Genomic DNA, 24,972 nt, shown 5'->3' on the forward strand with positions numbered 1-24,972 from the left:
ACCTGGGAGTTAGTTAGCTGCTATGGGCTGCTTCCTTGGGGTGGAGGCCTGGTCAAGGACCGGGCCGCAGGGACACTAAAAAGCCCCGAAATCATCTCGAGATAACCACATATAATGTCAGAGCATTGTATAGACTGACTCAACAATTAATCCATTATTGTTTACAGTACAAAGATAAACAATTTCCTAAAGTTATCACTTTTATTGATGAAATGCTTAATGACAATAAAAAAAAAATTTGCCTAAGGATAATTCAGAAACATAATTTATTGTTTTGAAAAGGTCCCTTTAATTCAAAGCATTAATAGCAACTTTACAATGTCATTAAAATAATAATGTCTGTCATTGTGAAACATTTAAAACAGGGCTGAATAATTGAATGTACTTCCTATTAATGTTGACAATTCAGGATAGTCAAGAGCCATAAACATTATTAGTCACGCTTTGCATTATTATTATTAATAAGTTAGGCTCTGGACTGGATTTTTTATTTGAATATAATCATCAAATACAGTATAATAATATTTACTTACTTAAATGCAACATTGGGCAAAATTGTGATTCAAATTAGAATAATCCTATAGAATTGTAAAGAAAACTTGTCAGGAAAGTTTCCATAACCCTGTTGCCCTGCCATTCTGTATCATGTTAACAAACAAATTTATAAAGTACAGTACTGTACAAAGAAACTGCAAAACATTACAAGTATTAGAGAACACTGCATATCTCATGGAGTTGTGTATATAGCTGTTTAACAAATTACACATGGAATGCTGATAAATTAAATGGAACCTCGGAACTCAAACTTACCGGTAATTGGTTCCCGACGGACGGTTGAGTGCCAATCAGGTCTAGTACCGAACATTTTTTTTTCCATAAGGAATAATGTAAGTCGAATTAATCCATTCCAGACCACAATAATTAATATATTAATTCAATAAATAAATGAAATAAATGTAAATAGTGTGTGCACTTTACCTGCACTTAAGAGTTGGTGGCATTGTGGAAGATGGTGAGGAAGCGAGATTATTCTTTGGCAGGGGATCCCCTAGCATTACAACTTCAGGCAATTGTGTGTCTGGGGATTCTCTCTCTTGTATTTTTCAGTTTCCCTCTTAAGACACTTTACATTTTCCCCCATTTTCCATTTCTTTTATTAGAGAACTAGATTTAGGCATACCAAACTCTGTAAGTAAGTAAGTAATTATCAAAAGAAGGCACCAAACCGGGAAGGCTATGTAGCACCATCAAATACGCAAAATAATCAGAGGGCGCTAAATATCACCAAGGATGCCAATACGAGAACAAAAACGCATAAGGCGAACGATATCAAAAGTATCCGAGTCACCAAGAATTCTATCGAGGGACAGGTGACCGCGAGGGGCGGTCGGAAAGCAAGACACACGCTCGTCCTGGAAGTCAGGACATTCAAGAAGGACATGCACGACCGTAAGAGGGACAATGCAACTAGGACAATAAGGAGCAGGGCGGCGCTCCATCAAGTGACCATGGGTTAAGCGAGTATGGCCAATACGCAACCTCGCCAGAGCTGTTTCCCACCGCCGGTTACGGTGGAAGGAGGACGGCCACGAGGAAACACAACATTTAAGAGTACGTAGCTTGTTACCAGTAACAGACAACCAAGAAGCCTGCCAACGGGTAAGGACTGAGGAATGGATAACCGGGTAAAAGTCGGAATACGGAATGCCTTTACGAGAGATGGGACAAGAGCGGACAGCTTCCTTAGCGGCAGCATCCGCACGCTTATTTAAAGACACGCCAATATGGCTGGGAACCCAACAAAACTCAACCGACTTAAATTTACTGTGAACGAGAAACAGCCAATGCTGGATCTCGACAACTACCGGATGAACTGGATTAAAGCACCCGAGAGCCATGAGGGCACTACGAGAGTCAACAACAACCACAAAGGAAGACTGACAACGAGAAAGCAGGAGACGAAGAGCATAGAGAATAGCATAAAGTTCTGCTGTAAAGATGCTAGTCTCCGGAGGCAAGCGACACATATAAGTGCGATCAGGAAAAACAACAGAGTAGCCAACACCGTCCGCTGACTTAGACCCATCGGTGAAGACAGAAACGGAGCGGGAGTGAGAAGAAAAGTGCTCGAGGAAAAGGCGTTTTAGAACTGTAGGAGGGGTAAAAGCTTTAGTGATACGAGTCAAGGATGTACAAAACCGCGGAAGAGGGACCCTCCACGGGGGCAAAGAAGGAACAACACGAGGAGAAACATCAGAAATACGAATGGAAAGAGAATCCTGGAGGCGAGATAACCGGACAGAAAGAGGGAGGTGGTGAAGAGGAACAGGAACCGCAGGAGGGGTAAAAGTTAAAGCACGACAGAGGCGAGAGGAAGGATGTTGCAAGGACCGCGCAAGATAGCGAAGACAGTAGCGATCACGGCGGTCCTGGAGAGACAGGAAGCCAGTGTCAACATACAAGCTAAGGACGGGAGTCGAACGAAAGGCACCAGAACTGAGGCGCAACCCAGTATGGTGCAAAGCATCAAGACGGCGAAGAGTAGAAGGAGAAGCAGACGAGTAAGCAGGGCAACCATAATCGAGCTTAGACAGGACGAGAGAGGAATGTAAAGCAAGGAGAGTGCGCCTATCTGCCCCCCAAGAAGTATGGGACAAGACCCGAAGGAGGGTAAGGGACTTAGAGCACTCAACACGGAGGTAAGAGATATGGGGAGACCAAGACAAACGAGTGTCAAGGAATAACCCCAAAAGCTTCGCGGAATCTTTGTATTCAAGGGGATGACCATAAAGTGACAAAGAGGGACGAAGAACAACCCGTTTCCGCGTAAAAGTCATGGCACAAGTCTTAGAAGTAGAGAACTTGAAGCCATGACCTGTGGCCCAAGACGACACGGCATCAATCGCAAGTTGAAGCCGGCGTTGAAGGAGAGGCGAATCATCACCCTGACAACAAAGGGTAAGATCATCGACATAGAGAGCGGAGAAGACACCAGAAGGAAGAGAGGAAAGAAGACCATTGAGGGCAACCAGAAAAAGAGTAGTGCTCAGAACACTACCCTGGGGCACACCTTCGTATTGCTGAAAAGAGGGAGACAGAGCGGTACCAAGGCGCACCCGAAAGGAACGACGAGAGAGGAAGCTGCGGAGAAAGAGAGGGAGATGACCACGAAGGCCAAAAGAATGAAGTTGAGATAGGATATGATAACGCCAAGTGGTGTCGTAAGCCTTTTCTAGGTCAAAAAGGACGGCAACAACGGAGGTCTTCGCAGCAAAAGCAGTACGAATATAGACCTCCAAGTTCACCAGGACATCTGTCGTGCTGCGGCACTTGCGGAAACCAAATTGAGAAGGGGAGAGGAGGTGATGGTGTTCCAGGAACCACATCAGACGAACGTTAACCATACGTTCAAAGAGTTTGCAGACACAACTTGTGAGAGCAATAGGGCGAAAGTCCTTAGGGGAAGTACCCAGAGACCCCGGTTTGCGAACAGGGAGGACAACGGCATCGAGCCAGTCCTCAGGGACTGACGACGACTCCCAGATCCGATTATACAGACTCAGTAAATACTGAGACGTGCTCGGAGGGAGATGGCGAAGCATCTCATAATGAATACCATCGGAGCCCGCCGCCGTAGAACCGCAGAGGGCCAGGGCAGAACGAAGTTCAGAGAGAGAGAAGGGATCATTATAGGGAAGCTGAAGATGAGTGCAGAAATCTAAAGGACGAGACTCAAGGACAGGTTTACGAAGAAGGAAAGATTGGGGAAGATGAAGACCAGAGCTAACAGAAGAAAAGTGGGAACCCAGTTCGGAAGCGACCTGCAACGGGTCCGCCACAAGAGTATCATGGAGGTGAAGGACCGGTGAAACATCGGGAACGAACTTACCCGCTATCTTGCGGATACGCTTCCAGATCTGGGCCAGAGGGGTTTCGGACGTAATTGTCGAGACATAAGATGCCCAACATTCACGTTTAGCCGTACGGATGGCCCTACGGGCCACCGCACTCGCTTTCCGAAAGAAAAGAAAAGAATCGGTCGTCTGCCTACGGCGGTGCTTCTTCCAGGCTGCACGCTTACAGCGGACAGCCCGAGCACAGTCCGCATTCCACCAGGGAACGCACTTCCGTGGACCCCGAGAGGAAGAGCGAGGAATAGAGCAGAGGGCAGCGTCGAAGACAGTGTCATGAAAAAGGAGGAGAGCGCGAGAGAGGGGCAGAAGGGAGAGGTCAGAGAGAGTAGCACTGAGGGAAAATAGGGTCCAGTCTGCCTTAGCAAACTGCCACCTAGGGAAAGAGAGGGAAGGGCGAAAAGAGAAAAAGGAAACAAGGATGGGGAAATGATCACTTCCATGGAGGTCATCAAGAACCTGCCATGTGAAATCTAAGTAAAGAGAAGAAGAGCAGAGAGAAAGATCAAGACAAGAAAGGGTGCGAGTTCGAGAGTCCAAATGAGTGGGCTCACCAGAATTCAGAAGAGACAGGGAAGAAGAGAGGAGAAACGGCTCAAGGAGGCGACCCCGGGTATTCGTCAGAACGTCACCCCAAAGAGAATGACGACAATTGAAGTCACCCAGCAGGAGCACAGGCTCCGGCAAGGAGTCTAGGAGGTGTTTCAAATCAGGAAGAGAGAGCGGGACACTCGGGGGGAGATAAATGGAACAAACTGTGTACCATTTCCCCACAAAGATACGAGCAGCAGAACAATGGAGAGGCGAAGGAAAAAGTAAAGGAACAAAGGGAACATCAGCCCGAATCAAGAGAGCAGAAGAATTAGAAGCCCCAGCAATGGCTGGGGGGGGGGAGAGAAAGGAATAGCCACGAAAACGACCAGGACGAGCACCAAGCATCGGCTCCTGGAGACAGACACAAAGGGGCGAAAACCGCGAAACCAGAAGTTGGAGTTCGAGGAAATTGGCGTAATAACCTCGAACGTTCCATTGAAGAATGGACAACGACGAGAAGAGAAAGGACAAAAACAGAGAACAAGGAAGAAACAAAGGCGAAAGACCAACAGAGCACGTTAAAGAATATCAGGGTCGGGATCAGGGTCAGCAAAGTCAGGGTTAGGGGGCATGGGTAAACTGAGCAAAGACGGAGGGAAGGAAACGGGAGAACAGATCAGAGGTGGGCGGGCAGGGTCCGGAGGAGGAGGAGGAGGAGGAGGAGGAGGAGGAGACAACGGAGAGGAGCAGTCAAGGACAGCAGCAGGAAGAGGGGGAGTAGAAAGAGAGGAGCGCACCCCAGCAAGAGCAGCAACCGAAAGGGAAGCAGGGGCCAAAGAAACCTCCATAGCAGGAACAGGGGGCGCAAGCACTGAAACGGGAGGGGAAGGAGCAACAGAGCCAGAAGGAGGAGCTGAGGAAGAAAGCGAAGCCTTCTTACCCGCCGGGGAAGAGGAAGGAGAGGAGCCAGGCTTACGCTTCTGACTTAAAGAGACCGGTGTCCCAGCAACTACGTACCGGGCAACGGATTCCAGTGTCTCAACAGGAGAAGCCGAACGAGAGCACACACGACGGCCGTTAGGAGAGCGATGGACATCCGCCCGCACCGACAGGCGGCGGGGAGAGCCGATAGATGGAGGAAGAGGATGGGAAGGAGGATCGGAGGGGGACGAGGAAGAAGACACAGAAGACACGACAGACCGGGTAGAAGGAAGGGGAACCCCAGACAGAGGACCAGGAGGAGGATCCTTCGGGAGAGAACCCAAAGGGACAGAGGAGGGGGCAGTGGGCGCATCAGGGTCCAAGGCCTGGAAACGGTTGCGAGTCTGAGGAAGGCGGGAAGGACGAGGAGAGGAAGAGCGCAACACGCGAGCATAAGAGATATTAGCATAAGGCGGGAGCCGGCGAACCTGGCGCCTCGCCTCAGGAAAAGATAAACGCTCCCGGTGCTTCAAGTTGAGGACGGCTGCCTCAAGCTTGTAATGGACACACGCACGGGAGAAGGTAGGATGGGCCTCACCGCAGTTGAGGCAACGAGCCTGGGGAGAAGCGCACTCCGACTTAGAGTGACCTTCGCCACCACACAAAGGACAGAGAGAGACAGTCCCGGAGCAGCGGAGGGCACCATGCCCAAACCTCCAGCACTTGTTGCAGAGCCGAGGAGAAGGAATGTACTCCTGGACAGAGCACCTGGCACCAGCAAGAATGACAGAGGGTGGAAGGGTCCTACCATCAAAGGTAATCTTCACAACCCGGAGGGGTTGACGGCGACTACCACGAGGGGGACGAGTAAACGTGTCCACCTGGAGAATAGAATGGCCCTGGGCAGCGAGGATATGTCGAATATCGTCGTGGCAGTCGCGTAGGTCCCGAACACCGGTCGCAACATGGGGCGGGAGCAAAATAGTGCCAACACTGGCATTCAACTGAACGTTCTTCGAGACCCGAACGGGGGTCTCGCCAAGGCAGGATAAGGCAGCCAAGCGGGAAGCAGCATCCTGAGAAGGAGCAGCAACGACACGTGTACCGAGACGAGTGGGGTTGAAAGTAATGGAGGCATCCACGGAATCAATGAGATGTCGATGGAGGGAGAAATCGTCAGGAGGCGCAGAATCAAGAGGGAGGAGATCAAAATATTTGGCCCACGAAGCGGGACCAAACAAGGCTTGATAGGTAGCAGAACTGGAAGGAATCGAGCGAGGGCGGCCGTGACGAAGACGGCGGTGAGAACCCCCAGAGAGAGAGGGGTTAAAAGGCGCAGTAGTTACAACTAGAGAAGGAGCCACGCCAGGGGACGAGGTAGTCACCACTGGGGGCTTGGGGCTCGACCCAACCACAGAGGAGGGAGGGGAGCCAGAGGAAGGAGTCAGAGAGGCCAAAGGAGGAGCAAGGTCGGGGCCCAATGCAGCGGAGGCTACAGAGCCCGGTCTTCCAATACGGACCGACTCGGGGGCTTGGTCGCCCACCCCACGAGCCTGAGAAGGTAAACCAGAAGAAGCCGAAGCAGGGGTAATCATCTTGACGAAAGAAATAATTCACTCACGAATGTGCCCCCACACCCACCATGGAGCCACAATTAGAGGCAGGACACCCAACAAGAAGCTATCGCCGATCTTGTCGGGGCCTCCTAGGGGTGCGTCGCGAGTATACGCCCCACAAACGCCACCTTAAGAAACCGACAGTCCGTCGAGATCGGGTTCAGTGACGAAGTGGGGATTGACAATAAAAGGTTCCCCTCGCTCTCGACGTCGGGTACTGCAGTTCTACGGGTGCATGAGTATGCCTCCTCAAGCACCCGGGCGTCAAAATAGAAGAAGTCCAAGGGAAGAACCAGAACGAGCAAAAGGTCGGCAGGAAACGGCAAGCAGATAGGAGAAGAGGGGGGAGAAAAACGAAACAGAAGGAAAAGGAAAAGATGCCCAGCAGAATTGGAGAGGATGGCAGCAGGAGCACAAGGCTAGAAAAGGACAGAGGACTGTCCCAAGGAGCATCACACTCCGGCAGCCGCCCACTAAGCCCCCACACGGCGACAACGAGCTGAGCGGGGAGGGGGCCAAACTCTGTAGCAATAGCAGACTCGCACGCACCAACTTTCATATTTTGCTCTACGCGTTCTTTTTATCTCAATCATGGTTCAAACAAATTTTTCTGTTTTGCTTGGCTCTTATCACTACTTTTACTAACTTTCTTAAGTGCCATGTTGAGTTATTTACTCGTGCAAATTGCACGTACCATCAAGAGGATGATAACTTATTTACACTAAGAATGTAAAAAAATATAGAAAACACTAAAGTTTAGAGAAGTCTAGTGGTGTTGTACACTGAATGAAAGCTACTGGGAAATCGGCTTATATAGGATGCACGTTTATGTTTGAGTATCAAACATTAACACAGCGTTCAAGTGGGGGACTGTTTGAGTATTGAGGTTCTACTGTATCGAGGTATATAGAAATAAGACATGCATATGGAAAATTTATAATACAGTACCACCAAAAAATTACTGAGAATGAAACCTATTTCCTCAAGTTCAATATGGTTATGATGGGGTGTTTTAAGATCGGTGGACCCTTGGTGGCCTTGCTAGTGGTAGTGCAAGTAAGTAATTATCAAAAGAAGGCACCAAACCGGGAAGGCTATGTAGCACCATCAAATGCGCAAAATAATCAGAGGGCGCTAAATATCACCAAGGATGCCAATACGAGAACAAAAACACATAAGGCGAACGATATCAAAAGTATCCGAGTCACCAAGAATTCTATTGAGGGACAGGTGACCGCGAGAGTGGTAGTGCAAGATCAGCAGACCCTTGGTGACATGGTAGTCCAAGAGTTGTGGACATTTGGTTATGCTACTCTCATCAGGAAACATCACTGGTTTTTGGTGGTTAAATACAATAAAATGTGACAGTAATGAGATTACATGTGAATGGAGAAAAATATATATGAAAATATAAAATATGAGGTAAATACAAACTATAACAAGTAAACCACAGGCAAACTGCCTATCAGTTTACAATGTCATTCTCACCATACAATAACTTCCAGTACTGCAATAAATATGTCATTTTCTGTTTAAAGATACAGTAATTCTGTTTAGTGCCTTTCATTTCTTCAGTACAATATAATGAATTATCTACAAACACAAGGACAAAGGCTAGCTTACAGTGTTACACATTTACAGTTATGTAATATGGCATTTTATGGGCAATATATGAAAATTTTACCCTTGAGGACCTGAGTATTGGGCCCTCAAGTGTAAGAGAACCCAACACTCAACACACAATGTTCACACAGTGCCCCATTTAATATCCCTTTTATACATATAAGATCTAATCATTGCCTAGTCTTAAAACTGATAGGTTTCAGAAAAAATTATATGATCAACCAAATATAGAATAGATAGTTTACAAATAACAATGCCAATTATCTATAAATTATCAACCTTTAATTAGAGCATTTTTTAGGTGTTTATATACTACTTCAGTTCGAGAGATGTTTACATTCTTTGCAAAATAATGATATCATAATGCACATGAAAGGTGGCCTATGAGGCTTTATATTTAAATTACAGTACTGTACTACAGTATTATTATATATATATTAATGAAAAGAGAAAGGGGTAATAGATCTTTCAATATTATGTAAACTTTTATGATGGCTTGAGTGATGGTGTTTGTCATAATATAGTGTGAATTACAAAATGTATTTATAAAACTTTGCATATTTAATATGTACAACATTTTTTTTTAATACGTGCCAGTCTCGCTCAAAAGAAATTTCTTGCTCTTAGAAAGAACTTTTAAGTTTTTTATAAAGTCACTGCAGATGAGGAACTGTAGTGATTTAATATTCATGCATACAATATATACTATTTTATTAACATTAAAAAATGACTTACAGCACAGTAGTAATTCTAATATAAATTGTTTGCTTCAAATACTTCTTATTTTTAAAGGCATCCTTCAACTTCTCATTTAATGAATTTGTTTAGAGTACTTAAAAATTTCAGAATAACAAACATGTTTGTATTCTACTTAATACCTACTGCTTTGAAGTAGCTAATAGACTGCTAATAATAGCTGTAGTTACAAATATCTGGCCACAAGCATTTCTTCTCTACAAATACAAAAGTATTTATACAAGCCTCTCATTTGGAAAATTTAAAGTATTATAAATTACAACTTGAGATTAAAGTAAAATTTATACTGCACCTTGGATACTCTCACTCATATTCCATTAAACTCCTCCATAAAACTACTGTCTCGTACAGGTATCTTGACTAGTTTGTCATGCTGAATGATTAGGAAAATGATCCTGTATATACCATTTAACATGAAAACAATTTGTTTATATATACTAACACCAAGGCAGGAACTTTTCAAGAGACAGTTCATAACTGATCTTCATCATATACAAAGTGCTGGCGAGATCCTGCAGCCGTGACATCCATGCAAAGACTGTGTAATGTTTGCATATATGCACGAATTTAACAAATGTATATATATACTGTATATGTAAACACCTATCAGTTACACAAGACAGTGCATGTAATTTCTTTTGTCACTGATGCATATTTTTTCCCCAGTCATCAGTTATGGTACACATCTTTTAATACATGTATATTTGTGATGCAGTAACTAGCCCTTGCATTAATGTATATTGGCTATTTTATTCTATACTACCTTGTTTAAAAACATGTATTATAAATAAATAAATAAAAATAAAATAAAGTTCAGTATATTGCATAAAATTTATCTATGCTATTCTACAATACCAATAAAACTGTCAATAAAAATGACCCTTGGCTCTTCAGCAGGATGAAGCACGTTGTCTGGTTGGCTCGATTATTCCAATGCGCTCTAAAAATGCAGCCACTTCCTCTTCATATTCTGTCCGGTATTTCATGTAATGGCTGACATGAGTTGAATCTTTCCAGCACTTAATATACACCTGTGAACACAATTTCTCCATTAAAATAAAGGCATTTTAGAATCCAGCATCTTTCCATAATGTTTCAAGAGTACTAAATATGCCTTTATACCTTATCCATACTATACTTACATATATTTCACATATTCTGCGGAACAACAGATTGGATAAAACACATAGCAAACTGCTAACTGCTCCATGGAAGCTCACCATCAGCAGGTGGCCACAGTAGAAGTGTCTCCATGAAGCTATCACTACAAACCCTTCACTCTTTCAAGCTCCCTAACTCTTTCCCGACTATCATATATTGTTCCACTCTCCCCTTCCAAGACACTGGTCACCTTTTTCTACCATATAATCATACACATTTCACCACTGTACAACCTTCTTGTTAAACAATTCTAAGGCATTCTATTAACATGTTGAAAACATTGAAGTGAATTACACTTCATTCATTCTACATTTCATTTCCTCACCTCTTTCATATCACATATTTCATCTACTTCCTTATTACTATACTCATCTCTATTATACCAACTACTTTTCTGAGAAAAAAAATAACCACTATATGGAGCACACCTGGAGAGGGTTTCGGGAGTTGTTGTTCTTCCCAATCCCGGCTTGAAGTCAGGCTCGACTTCAATTCTTGAGTACTTGGTATTCTTGAGTACTCAGTCCCTCTCTATACCCATGTTTCACTCCCACTTGTCAGGGCCAGTAGCAGTATTTTATTGAAGTCCCTTTTTAATGCCTTTACAAACATTCCTTCCATAATATTTCGGGTATTGTAGGACAGTGGCCTACACTCTCTACTTGCAATCAAGGATACCGGGTTCGATCCTCAGGTGGAACAGAAATGGTTGGGTATTTTTTCTTCCACCAAATGCATCTACTCACCTAGCCGGCCGGCCGAGCGGACAGCACACTGGACTTGTGATCCTGTGGTCCCGGGTTCGATCCCGGGCGCCGGGGAGAAACAATGGGCAGAGTTTCTTTCACCCTATGCCCCTGTTACCTAGCAGTAAAATAGGTACCTGGGTGTTAGTCAGCTGTCACGGGCTGCTTCCTGGGGGTGGAGGCCTGGTCGAAGACCGGGCCGCGGGGACACTAAATAGCCCCGAAATCATCTCAAGATAACCTCAAGATAACCTAGCAGTCAATAAGTACTATGGAGTTAGACAAATGTGGACTACATCCTGAAAAAGGTCAGTAGTTCAACCTAAGGGGGACTTCAATATAAGACTAAGTACAGTACAGGGTTCCTGTCCCCAGACAATTGGAATTATATACTACACAAAACTAATTTAAACATATCATATTCTTTGCCAATGTGTTTAACACTCGTGCGCCGTTCGTGCACACTGCAGAAATGACGCCATGTGCCGTAGGGTGCGGGCGAGCATGCGGTGACACCGAAAAGTATATACTCGCTTCAGTTTTCTCACCTTATTTCTTGTGCTACATCGTTTGTTTTGGTATCATTGTTTTCGCAATAGAATTTTCTACAGGGGTATATGCATATAAGGTCTAAAAGCCCAGTGTGATTCCCCACAATAAAGCCTAAAGTCGGCCAAGTTACCCGTGAACGAACACCAATTGGCACACCTACAGACTAATATATATACTCGTTCAATTTGATAACAAATTTTCGTGTTACGTGTTTCATTTTGGTATTAAATTGTTCGCAAAATAAAGGTACGTATTTTAAAACTAGTCCCATAATAATAGAACAATAAATGGAATTTTAACAAATATTTTAACTTTTGGACGCTCACCACCACAAAATTATTTACATATTTCCCGTGTTCTGACACCAATTTTCGTTTTGCATCTTTCATTTTGGTATCAAATTGTTCGCAATGTAAAGGCACACATTTTAAAACTAGTCCCATAATAATAGAACAATAAATGGTATTTTAGCAAATATTTTAAAATTTGGACCACAAAAGTATTATCTTACTGACATTTATTATCTTTCTGACATAAATTTTCGCTTCATGTCCTTCATTTTGGTATCAAATTGTTCGCAATATAAAGGAGCACATTTTAAAACTAGTTCCATAATAATAGAACAATAAATGGAATTTTAACAAATATTTTAACTTTTGGACACATTTTGACGCTCATCACCACAAAATTATTTATATCTTTCCAGTGTTCTGACATTAATTTTCGTGTTACGTCCTTCATTTTGGTATCAAATTGTGCGCAATCTAAAGGTGCTTATTTTGAAATCACCCAGAAGTTGATTGGATAAAAATTAAATTTTTTACAAATATTTTAATACATGATGCGAGGCATAGTCACTTGCTCAGAATCGGGAGAAAAATGAGCGATGACGGGTGACGGCAACAGAGTGCGATAGTGTTAATTTTTCAACATCAGTCTTCGAATACAAAACTGCACCCTTTCAGTGTTTGAATATAGTATGTACAAAACTTACTTGTAACTTTTTCATCACTTCCCACTTTTAATTTGGTATGTAAGCAGTATAATGAAAAGTTACAGACATAATATTAATACTAATCCATTTATTTCATCATTCTCACTTTTTGATTCTCCATTCCTACTGCCCTCATTCTTGATTGTTTACATTCATACCTTACCTTTTTTACTAGTTTCTCTCCATGTACACCTGGATAGAACCCTTACACAATAAATTCCTTTTCATACTGTATCTTGTGTACTAGAGAGTTAAGTTTTCACTTGTAATGCCCACCCACCTGCCATATTCCCCCCATTGAGTTCTAACCCATACTTTGTCCACTGCAGAAACACCCGAGTATCTTATGTGTGTAACCATGGTCCCATGTGAACACACTTCAACAGTAATGTGATATTTGCTGTCTAATCTATTCTTATATTGCAGCTACAGTGGGACCTCGGTACTCAAACAGCTCCCCCAATTGAACGTTGTGTTCATGTTCAGTACTCGACCATTTGATTGGCACTCAAATGTAAACAATCGTCCCAGACGAGTCAGTTTCCCAGTAGCTGTCATTTAGTGCACAACACGACAAGACTTCTTTAAACTTTGTGTTTTCTTGGATATGTTTTAAATTGTTAGTGTAAATGGCACCTAAAAAGTTAGTGACAAGATCCAAGCCAAAAGAAAATTAGTTAGAACCACAATTGAGATAAAAAAAAAAAAAAGAGCTCGGCAAAACATGAGAGTGGTGCCCATGTGTGTGCTCTTCCTACCAAGTTTGGTATGTCTAAATCTAGTTCTCTAATAAAAAAAAATGTGTGAAAAATGAGGGAAGTGCAAAGTTTTCTAGAAAAATATCACTAACAAAGCTGTGATAATGGTAGGGGACTCCCCTACTAAAGAATAACATCTCTCTTCCTCTGCCTCACAACCTTCCACATGTGCCATCAACTTTCCTAAGGTGCAGGTAAAGTGTATACAGTACAATATTTGCATTTATGCAGCATTTATGTGAGATTATGTAGCTCTTCTTGCAACATCCAAGCTCCAGCTCCAGGCATACACAGCAAACCTGTTTGTGCCTGTCTGTGAATGCCTTTGTTAGAAAAGAAAGCTTTTACCCATGCATGTAAACAAAAATATGCTAATCAGAATTATACAAGCATCAACTTACCGGGAAATTTCTTGCTTCCCATTTCTTGTACACATTGGCATTCATTTCTGGGGTGGAGATTGGATCATTTTCAGAGAAGAAGAGAAGTGCTGGCACCCCTACAAAGTTTTCATGCATCTTGGCACTTGCTCTCTCATAATGAATTGTTGCTGTATTGTACTGAACCTTTAAGTACCATCTGTAAGACCAAAAATGTCTGATCACACTGGACTTGACCTTTCAATCCGATACAATGCTTTGAATTACAAAGCTAATAATTAAAAATACAATTCAATAAAAACAATTTAAGTAGAAATCCATATTACAGTAGTTATTATCTACCTCAGCCAATAGTCACCCATCTCTAAACAAATAATATGAAACCTAAAATTTGCCTTAGTTTTGTCACTTCACTCATGATGTGTGGAGCAATACCTTATAAATACTGTACAAAAGGTTTTGTTATATACAGTATTTGCCGGATACAGATTTGATCAAATCTTACTTTTACATTTTATTAATTGAATATGACATTTGAGTAAATATGTTAAAACTATGAACCATAAATTAATATTAAAATTGCTGTATGACCATTAAATTTTTCCTTAGGTCCACAAAAACCTCAACTACGGTAATTATTTTAAATTGAAAGAGGCAATATTGACGACTCATTTCACTATCAAGTATTAAACATGACACGCCTGCATTTTTATCCTTTGTATGTTAAAATAAGTAATTATTAAAGTGAAAGTGCTAAGCCTGTACAGTATAACTACATGTACAGCACTTCAATGTGCAAATCGGTCAAAGTGCCTTGTATTCATATTAACTCTGTGGTTTTTCTTGACTATTTATATAGAGTACTGTACTGTAATTCAAAACCCCCCCTACTCTCTCAGCTACCTAACTCTTGAAAATATAATGGTCTGTATAACTACTTACAGGAGGTATTTCTTGATATTATTCTGGATGTTTTGGTTGTTGGTGATGGCTCTGGGTACACCAATGGGTATTCCCTCGATGTCCACACCACTATCCCAGATTTGTCCTACAAAACGATTTAGCAGATGCCCATGCTTCTGCATGTTATTTTGAATCTGTGTAGAATTTGAACAAGATTGAAATTTTTCATTCTACTGAACAACATATACATATTTTTCTATTCATGACTACAACCACTTTTTGAATGATAGTTCCCATCAAGTAGCAATGTTTCCTAGAAATCATTTTTTTTGTGTGTGTGTGCGTGTGTATTGGGATTGAAGTCCAGGAGAGTGAAGAAGTTAATGTTAGTCAATGCCATGTTTTCCCTTCCACAAGATCATGATCCACTATATCACTATGTCCTGGTTCAAAACTGCTGGAAGTATGAGGCGAACAGAGTGAAGGAACGATGCCCAAGCGTCCCATCTTGCCAAGGATTCGAACCTAGGTCCTCCTGCTTGCAAGGCAAGTGTGCTAACGACAAAGCCACAGGGTGCCCTTAATTCATTATTCTTGACCTTTCTCACTTATTTATTCTTTCATCAATAAACTTCCTCATTGAGACTGACCTTTACCATGAGTTCCATGGCAACATATCCACCAACACTCAAGCCATGAATCAATAATGGATTATGGGATGGATTTGCATGTAGGAACTGTAGAACCTGATCTGCTGCCACCTGTAATATAAGCAACAGTTAAAAGCCTACTCATTTCTAAATACATAATCTTAATTAAGAACATGTATACTGACTAAGCTCACTCATCCAGACTACTGTACTCTATGGTGTTTTCTAGAATTGGCATTGTGAAAACCTCATTTTGCACAAACACACTTTGGAACTGTTCATTTTTTTTTCACACATTTCTTTTTAATTCTCAGTGAACCTGTTCTCCATTCTCAGTCTTTAGATTTTATAATTTATATGCAGCTAGCTGTTAATGAATTTATAGAAAAGGCTTGGATATGTTTTACATTTGTCCACTACCCCATTCTCATAGTTCCTTTCTGCCTCTCTCCTCACTGCTGTGTATTTGTTTCTTGCTTGTTTGTAGTGCTGGTATGTTTGAAGGTTAGGCCTCCTCCTATATTGAACCCATTTTCCTGTCTTTTCCTCTCTGGCCCTCTTACAATTTCTGTTGAACTAATCCTATTTTGTGGCTCTGCAACTTTGTTTTGGTATATATGTTTTTGTAACTTCATCATGCATGCAAGTGAATGAGTGAGGGAGTGTGTGTGTGTGTGTGTGTGTGTAATTACCCAAGTGTAGTTACATAATGAGCTACACTCATGGTGTCCCATCTTCCCAGTACTTGTCATATAATGCTTTGAAACTACTGACAGTTTTGGCCTCTACCACCTTCTCACTTGTTCCAATTATCTACCTCTTCTGTGAGCAAAGGAAAATATTAGAAAACTTGTTAATATTTTGTTCGGCCCCTTTGTTTCCTTAGCCTGAATCTGTGTCCTCTTGTTCTTGAAGCTGCTGGTTTCAGGAATTCATCTTTGTCTATTTGGTCAATTCCTGTTATTATTATTGTGTGGTGATCATATCACCTCTTTCTTTTATCTTTCAGCTTTGGCATATTTAACGTCTCTACTTTTTTAACACCTCATAACTCTTGTTTTTCAGTTCCGGAAGCCATTTTGTAGCATGCCTTTGCACCTTTTCCAGTTTATTAATGTGCTTCTTGAGATTCGGGCGCCATACAACTGCTGCATATTCCAATTTTGTTCTCACAAAAGCCATGAACAGTTTCTTTACTATGTTACCATCCATGTAGTTAAAAGCAAGTCTGAAGTTAGAAAGCTTTGCATACGCTTCTTACACAATGTTCTTTGTGTGTTGACCAAACCACACACTAGAAAGTGAAGAGACGACGACGTTTTGGTCCATCCTGGACCATTATCAAGTCGATTGTGATGAGAGGAAGCTTATATCACCTTCTCCTCACCTCTCTCTCTTGCCTATTTATTGTCTTTGCCTCCTTCCTCTCATCACAATCGACTTGATAATGGTCCAGGACGGACCGAAATGTCGTCATCTCTTCACTTTCTAGTGTGTGGTTTGGTCAATATTTATCAGCCACGTTATTGTGACTCCTCATCTGCATGTTCTTTATGTGTTTCTCTGGTGATAGTTTACTATCCAAAACCCCTCCTAGATCTCGTTCTTTATTAGTTCTTTAATTCCTTTTCACATAATATATAAGTTGTGTGTGGTCTATTTTCTCTGATGCCACATTCCAGGAAATAAAATTATTTTAAAGTTGTACTGTACATTATGTACAGAAATGTGTAAAGAAACTGAACCCCATTTTGGTAACAGAAATAAAAGGTTCTGCCAAGGCAATTTGATATTAAAATTAAAAGTATATTTCTACTTTATTCTAACCTGAGATCCCTTGGTAGGCCGCAAGAGATCGAATGGTGATATTCGGATTTTAAGTACATCACACCCCATGTTGGTGTAAAGCTGAGCATACTTCTTGATATACCGCTCCCGAGCCATGAGCCAGCAGAACAAAAGCGTTAATGGACGGTCATGCTTGCTCAATGTTGAAGCCATCTACAAAATACAGAGGATTTAATCGATTAACATGTAAGCAACTTGCAATATTAATAGCATTGCTATGATCAGAAACTTGAAAATGCAAAAGTATAATACTATACTGGGAAATAAAATATAAATAGTAAATGTTAGCAGCATGCCTTATAACTCACTGTGCTGCAAATGAACATATGAAAATAACTCATTTATATTAACTAGCTGACAATTCGGACTTAAAACGATTGATTAGCCCTCACCTCCATTGTATTCTTAGGAAGTGGAACATCACTTGCGGTGAAAAACTCAATGTTACGGGAAAACCGCCGTGAGTGGAAGTCACGGATTTGGATTAATGACAGCATTACTAAAGGAGACTGCTGAGGTCGCTGAGGAGACGAGGTCATAGTGTGCTTTTGTTAGTACAGTACATGAGAGGGAGAGAAAAGGGGAATTAATTTAATATGGATTTTATTATCTGATTTTGCATAAAAATCATTGTTATTATTACCTCATTTCCCAATATCAATTTGGTAGCAGGTCATCAATCTGAAAAAAGCAACCCAGAATAAAATGTTTCAAGATATTTGAAAACAAACCATCCTTTTGCCAAATCTTCTACGCTGCATACTAAAGCATCATGTAGTCAGTATTGTCATGCTCCAGCAAAAACTGTACTATAGTTGTGAAATTCTTCCCATCAGTTGTCATTAACCCTTCCATTGTGCAACACAGCTGGCATTGATTTTGCTAATTATCCATAACATACACAACATGGCTGGGGAAGTTTTAAAGTACCACGCAAGATTTAAAAGTCGTGTCAGTACATAGTGCTTACATCTGCTTCCACAGGACTCCAGTAAACGGATGCCATCTTGGACGAAAATTATGGACACCCCTCCTGGGTGTGAGAGTCTCCGTACTGAGAGGGTGACCATGAGCAGCACATGCAGCAGCAGCTCACAGCACTGCCGTGTAGCATGTGCCAACACCTCTTAATAATAATAAAATACGTAAATTAAAATATACGTAGCTGTGATTATTTAATAATGATATAGTAGTGTCATACAAGATCCTGACTAATAAAAATTATGTAGTATATGGTTCAGATATTATTGAACCCAATCGCTGGTTACGATGATCACAGCATGAGGTAGACAGTCACAGCACACAGCCGCAGTTTGATACACACACACACACAATCATGAAACGGGACTGCATGATTCTTTAGAAAATAAACTTGTGGATGATGATTTATGTTAAGGATTTAGTGACCAGGATTCTAATAATAATAGCAGTGCTGTGGCTAGTTAGCAATGTGCATAGTTCATTAAGAGACATTTTACTGTCAGGTCAGGTTTGACTGTTTTTAAGTTGGCGACAGCCTGGTTGACTTGACCACCAACCAAGAGACCTGGTCAGAACCTGGGCCACAGGGGAAGTTGATCCCAGGAAACAACAACAGATATTCAACAAGTAGTTAGGTAGCCTGTGGCACTATGCTTGGATTATGAAGATTACCACACCCACTAGAACTGCTTGGCAGTTCGTTATAGTGCACTCAAAGGTTAAAGCATTCAGTGATCATTTATACATGTTTTGAGTAGTGATGCAAGTAATCAGTGGGTTTTTCTAAACTGTCATTAAATTTTCTAAATACATTTTACAGAAATTTTTTACCCAAAACAATATATTTCCTCACTAGACAACCGGTTAAACCTGAGACCTTTTAACACCAGAATAAACAGCACTGCCCTGTTATTTGTTTAATACTGCACTGTAGAGTACAGTATTTGTATGGTGATGGGAAGTCATTCAGTACTTATGTACTATATCAGATAAATAAACTAACAATTTTAAAGTCCTACACTTTAATTTTAAAAACTTTCCATGTAATTCTTGGACCTGGAACTTACTAGCTCATATATTTTCCCCATATGATCCTCAATAAAAAACAGTAATGTACTACACAAACAGCTTAAACATGAGGTACAGTATCTGGACGTGTATTCTCAATTAAAACCGAGTCGACTATACTACAGACATTATCTAGCTATGGACACTAACTTACCCCTATGCTGGTGCAGGAAGATGGCATGGCCCTGGGAGCCATGACAGCTGCAGCAAAGCAGATGCCTGTGCGCATCCTGCTCATCAGGTATTGTCCATGAGACAGCATCCTCCTTCCTTGCCAATGTACTACACAGCTGCCAGTCACACAATACACACTATGTTGACTTCTAGGAACCAAGTCATGTAAGATAAAAGAAAAAAGAAAACAATAATAACTGTAAAAAGAATACATGGAAAATGGTAAGACATGAAAACTCTAGGAATAGTCAAACAAACTTTTGACTTCAAGGAAAAGAGGGTAGTTATTAACTGTATAAATCTCTGGTGAACCCAATTTGTATAACTGTATCCAAGCATGGAACCTCATCTTTAAAAGGACATACCTGTTTTGGAGAAAGTTCAACACCGGGCGACAAAAATCATCCCAATACTAAGTCGACTCTCCAACCACTTGGGCAGGAAGGTAGAGCGACAGTCTTGATTCGTGCGGTTCGGCGTTCAATTCCCGACTGTCCAAGAGGTTGGGCACCATTCCTTCACTCTGTCCCATCCCAAATCCTTATCCTGACCTCTTCCAATGCTATAAAGTCATAATGACTTGGCGCTTTCCCCTGATAATTCCCTCCCTCATACCTGGAACATTTGATGGCCACAGGGCTAACAACACTGCAAACCAGACATGACAGAACTGATATCAAAACTTTTAAAATACTGTACTGAACAATTTGAGGATATTTATGCAGGTCACTTCTTTAAAAAGTCAAATGTAACTTAAGGAAGAATGACTTCAAGCTCAACAAGTCACAATGTAAGACAGAAAATGGGAGGTTATAAACCCATAGAACTGCTTACCTGCCAAAACCATAATTGTCAAAACATTGCTGCAATTCAAAATCCTCCTGGATGAAATCATCAGACAAAATAGGAGAACCTTTGATAAGCCACTGGCTTCGTGTTCTTGTTGAGTGGTGGTGGCCACCACCTCTCTAGTGGCCACCACCACTAGAGACGTGGTGGCCCTTGGGTAAATTCAGGTAAAAAGAAACAGGTCAGAGATAAAGAGTTTCTGAGAAAGTCAAGGAAGGGCTTTTAAAAACAAGAAATTATTATTAAAAAACATTAAATATAATCATGATGGGGAAAGGAGGAGGTCGAGTGAAAGATGTGGGGGAAACCATAGTTGACACTATGTTACCAGTAGGCAAACTGAATATTTGAAGAGTAACTGTTACAAATGGTAAAGACATGGCAATAGCAACATCTTGTGAAATGAATGAAAGGGTGGAAGATCAGAGAAAAATAGAAACAGGGAGAAATTGAAGAAGCTATGAATATGTTAAAGAGGGAAAAGGCTTCTAGTAAAGATTTAATAATTGTATATACGTTAAGGTATGATAGAGAGGTTTTGGTGGTCAGATGTATGTTAGATGGCTGTCAGATTGATTGGGCAAGCAGGACGGGTATGAAGTGCCACAGATAATTGGACTAAGGCAGTTGTGATCATTATACTGTATACTATGATGTATACAGTATAAGGAAAGAAACTGGGAAATAAGAGGATTATTTACTGTACTTAACATCCCAGAAAAAGTCTATGCAAGGGAACAAAACTGAGAATAAGAGAGAAAACAATCTATGAAGATGATTTTTGTAAATTTTGAACACATCAGATTTTTAATGTGAGAATGGTTATTAAACAAAAATTATAGCAAAGAGGATAAAGTTGTATTCAGCCTACTACAGTATACTGTATATGGATTATAAAAACCAAATTACTAAATTGATCCTGAAGCACTCTAGGAAGTTTTAAAGATCAATGTAGTTTGATACAGTTTATGAACAGTAGTAAAACCCAGCATTGAATGTAATGAAACTCCAGTTTCTGAAGGAGCCCATGTGGATCCCTGAAGCTATCTTGCTGAGATTGCTTTACATTAAGAGATCTCATCAGTCGTTGTAGTTCTGTTAGGCCTACTGGGACCTGGCATACCTCCCCTCCCCCCTTCAAAGAGGCACAGGGAGCAGCTGACAATCTTCCACCCAATCAAGGTAAGCCTCCAGAAAGTCAGTGCAGCTTTACAGACAACTGTTGAGCTCACAAGAACTGAAGCCTCAAAACTGCCAAACAACCCTGCAAAATGATTTGCATAGAACAAGGGATTCACTCAAAATAAACACGAAACTCCTTTGTACTGAATACTGCTACCAGGCGGCCTGACCCAGGCTTCCAGTTAGCTGCCCACGTCAGTTCAGGAACTGACCAACCCTGCAATAAACCAACACACCTAGAGGGGAAACAGGGAGCCACTGGGGCTCCTCCAGAAATTGGCATTTCTTTATGCTCAATGCTGGGTTTTCTTGTGGTTCCCTACAGCTAACTAACCACAGAGAATAAAACCAGGGACATACCAGGGGAAAGATGCTGCTGCACATGCACAACACGAAGAAGACAGTCCAAGTCGGGCAACACGGCTTGAAGCCACACAAGACCAACTGAGACCAGGAATGTTAACTAAAAACTGGGCTGCCAGTACCCTGTTCAAATGCCAAAACTCCCAAGGCTGAATATCTGCCCAGGATATATTAGAAAACATAGCTGCTAAAAGCTACAAAGTTATGAACATCATAAGCCAAAGGATAGTCCACAGGCTGGATAGACTAGACAATGTGGACAGCCAGAGAAACAGGAGCCCTGGAAATGGGCTCGTAGTGTACTGTATTTCAAAATGATATCGACCAATTAAGCGTCTACCAAGAAAGAACCAGTGGCAGGCAGATACAGTAGTGACAAGAAGCTGCCACCAGCCACAACAGACACTGTATGCCCAGCTGAACCAACCAGGTGTCAATCACCAAAGACCCCTCCGGAAGCCTGCTAACTTGTTCGCCCTTAGAAAAGAAGAAGGCTGCAAACAACCGAATCACCCACCAAGGCCAGAAAAGCAAAATCCCCCACCTTCAGAGAAAAGCCTGAACCTTCCTGACCCCACAGCCAGAAAACAGTCTTAAAAAAGGGGCACCACGGGAAGACGGAAACCTCTGTAGAAAAGATAATTCCGCATCACCTGACGGGTTTCAGAATTGAATTAGAGGGGGATAGGAAAGTGTGCTCCAAAGGAGAAAGCCCAGGACAAAAAGGCAGTTGTGAAGGGAAAACCCTTAGGACTCTAGTGAGATTAGACAACTCTAAACCCTCTGCCACCAATGTAGTAGGGACTAGTGACAGAAGCAGGGCCTCCAGGCACCTGAAGGGAAAGGAAGAGGTGTTGTGGACCAAGACCAAGTGGGAATCATCAGCACCTCCAAGTCCTCAAAAGTAATGTATCCTGGGATTCAATCAAATCCTCGAGGGGTTCCCGAGGCATCTAGCTGATACCAAATCAAGGTTTCACACATTAATGTGACCCACATACATTCAGGTGTTATATATGAGTTCTACCCCCAATGCTTCTCTTCAAATGTATCAAAGAGAAAATCAGTACCGATTTCATCACTTATACATCACGTTAATATTTCTTTGTGCACCACAATGAGAAATCTTTCATAAGAGTAAAATGAATATGGGAGTTGAACTGGGCCACATTCATTCCCATGGACAAAACTTACTGAATACAGTAATTCAGGATGTAGTTGCATAGCATTTAAGTAGACAGCTCGTCACTGTTAAGAGAAGCCCAAAGGAGAACAAGAGCCACCACCAACAAAGCCTAGGCATTTGTAGCCAAAGTTTGGCACATTCGTCCATCCACCATGCTCTGGTGGGTGGGCTGATCTGGTGGGTTCACAATAACAAACTCTTATAACAAACAATAACAAACTGTGTTTTCAAACAACACACAGCCGCCTTTTTAAATCCCTAAACATGCTAAATATAAGCTCACTCCAATCATTCTCTTGTGCCATCTTCACATACAAAACCTTGTTCCTAAATGCAAATCCTGATCTGAAACTCTTCCTTGACAGATGTAATAGAACCCATAATCACCACACCAGAGATAAATATATATTTGATATCCCCAAACTAAATCTGTGTAAACACACTAAGGAAATAAAGAAACCTAGTCTATGGAACTCACTCCCTAACGAATTAAAAAGCTGTCCAACCTACACCTTATTCAAAAGTAAAACCAAAAAGTACCTAATTTCATCTTCATAGTTTCCTACCTAGTGCTTCAGACTCACAGTATCTTTTTTTTTTTTTTTTTTTTTTTTTTTTTGAGATATATACAAGAGTTGTTACATTCTTGTACAGCCACTAGTACGCATAGCGTTTCGGGCAGGTCCCTGGAATACGATCCCCTGCCGCGAAGAATCGTTTTTTCATCCAAGTACACATTTTACTGTTGCGTTAAACAGAGGCTACAGTTAAGGAATTGCGCCCAGTACTTGTGCTACCCACTCCCCCAATAAATAACCTAAGCCATATAACTTCACCATAGTCACCACTGCTATCATCTTATATCACGGTTGTTATATTGAATGCATATGTTACTTCAATATACCTCAAAATAATCATCATATTGTGGTACAATGTATCTGTTGATAATCTTCAAAATTTCCTATAATGTACCTACTAATCACCATCCAATTTTCTTACAATGTACCTGTTAACATTTCCCAATTTTGCTAGAAATTACCTACTTAAAAGTTATCTGTTAGATTAAGGACCTGCCTGAAGCACTATGCATGTTAGTGGCTTAACAAGAATGTAAAATCATCAATGTTATGTACTCTCATAAACCCAATGTACCTTCTTGTATATAAATAAATAAATAAGTGCTGCTTGATGTACCGACAATTAAAGGGTAAGTAAAAAGAGGACAAACACCTCCCTTCACTCCCTAAAGTGTGACGGCCCTCGGCTTAATCCAAGTACATTTTCCCTCGTTAGGTATACTTCCCTCACCTCCCTCCCTTCCAGTACTGCCTACTAGAAGATTGTTGTTTAAGATTCCGCTACTGGGAACAAAGTTCCCAAGTAGCACGGGCTATGATGAGCCCGTAGTGCACTTAGCGGGCACAGGAGCGGGGCTGTAACTGTTCTGTACTAGAAGAATATGGGGTGCATAATAAATGACCTCAACTTCCCTTCATCAACTCTTTGACTCTCACACTCAATTCCTCACCCGTGTGGTCGAGATGGTAATTATCCGAAGAAATCACTAAGTCAGTATGACTATATAGCACTTGGAAGCCCAGCTTGAGGGAGTTTATAGAGAAGTATTCGTGATCGTCCAGCCATTATACCACAACAGTTGTTGATTTACGGGCAACAACATACCATAACAGTGAACAGCTGACCGACCAAGCTGGTAAGTTGGTTCCTTTCTACACAAGACATAAAGGTCAAATTCAGATATAAAGTATTACTACTGATACTTTTATTGCCAAATCTACTACAATGAACTAATTTG

General features: G+C 41.5%; 1 protein-coding gene and 1 long non-coding RNA gene across 11 annotated transcripts; one reads left to right on the plus strand and one right to left on the minus strand.

The window, feature by feature from the left end:
- The first annotated feature begins 265 nt into the window (after nt 1-265).
- On the plus strand, nt 266-9,242 carry LOC138367379 (uncharacterized). The gene is made up of 2 exons (XR_011229348.1): nt 266-1,192; nt 7,511-9,242. It is a non-coding gene; the product is annotated as an uncharacterized lncRNA (long non-coding RNA).
- LOC123759760 (transmembrane protein 53-B) lies at nt 8,163-24,872 on the minus strand. Of its 10 annotated transcripts, none has more exons than XM_069328929.1 (10): nt 24,685-24,871; nt 19,942-20,224; nt 19,557-19,725; nt 17,997-18,034; nt 17,746-17,874; nt 17,333-17,506; nt 15,506-15,616; nt 14,895-15,049; nt 13,974-14,151; nt 8,163-10,392 (listed from the first exon to the last, which is right to left on the minus strand). In XM_069328929.1, exons 5-10 carry the CDS (start codon nt 17,848-17,850, stop codon nt 10,252-10,254), a joined length of 864 nt encoding a protein of 287 aa, XP_069185030.1. In that variant the 5' UTR covers nt 17,851-17,874; nt 17,997-18,034; nt 19,557-19,725; nt 19,942-20,224; nt 24,685-24,871; the 3' UTR covers nt 8,163-10,251. The 10 variants fall into 10 exon arrangements, with proteins under 10 accessions (XP_069185030.1, XP_069185028.1, XP_069185027.1 ...); XM_069328927.1 differs by lacking the exon at nt 17,997-18,034 and adding an exon at nt 18,324-18,479; XM_069328926.1 differs by lacking the exon at nt 17,997-18,034 and adding an exon at nt 18,324-18,479 and having other exon boundaries at nt 17,746-17,898.
- Nucleotides 24,873-24,972: the final 100 nt, after the last annotated feature.

Source organism: Procambarus clarkii, chromosome 22, assembly GCF_040958095.1.
Source record: "Procambarus clarkii isolate CNS0578487 chromosome 22, FALCON_Pclarkii_2.0, whole genome shotgun sequence".
Classification (NCBI taxonomy): domain Eukaryota; kingdom Metazoa; phylum Arthropoda; class Malacostraca; order Decapoda; family Cambaridae; genus Procambarus; species Procambarus clarkii.

Excerpts from the sequence above, each read along its gene's own strand:
- LOC123759760 (XM_045745024.2), bottom strand. The coding sequence starts at position 19,664 with ATGCTGTCTCATGGACAATACCTGATGAGCAGGATGCGCACAGGCATC. Across the intron at positions 14,152-14,894 it reads AATATCAAGAAATACCTCCT|ATGGTACTTAAAGGTTCAGT; the intron begins GTAAGTAGTTAT and ends TTGGTCTTACAG. Across the intron at positions 10,393-13,973 it reads GGGAAGCAAGAAATTTCCCG|GTGTATATTAAGTGCTGGAA; the intron begins GTAAGTTGATGC and ends TTGTGTTCACAG.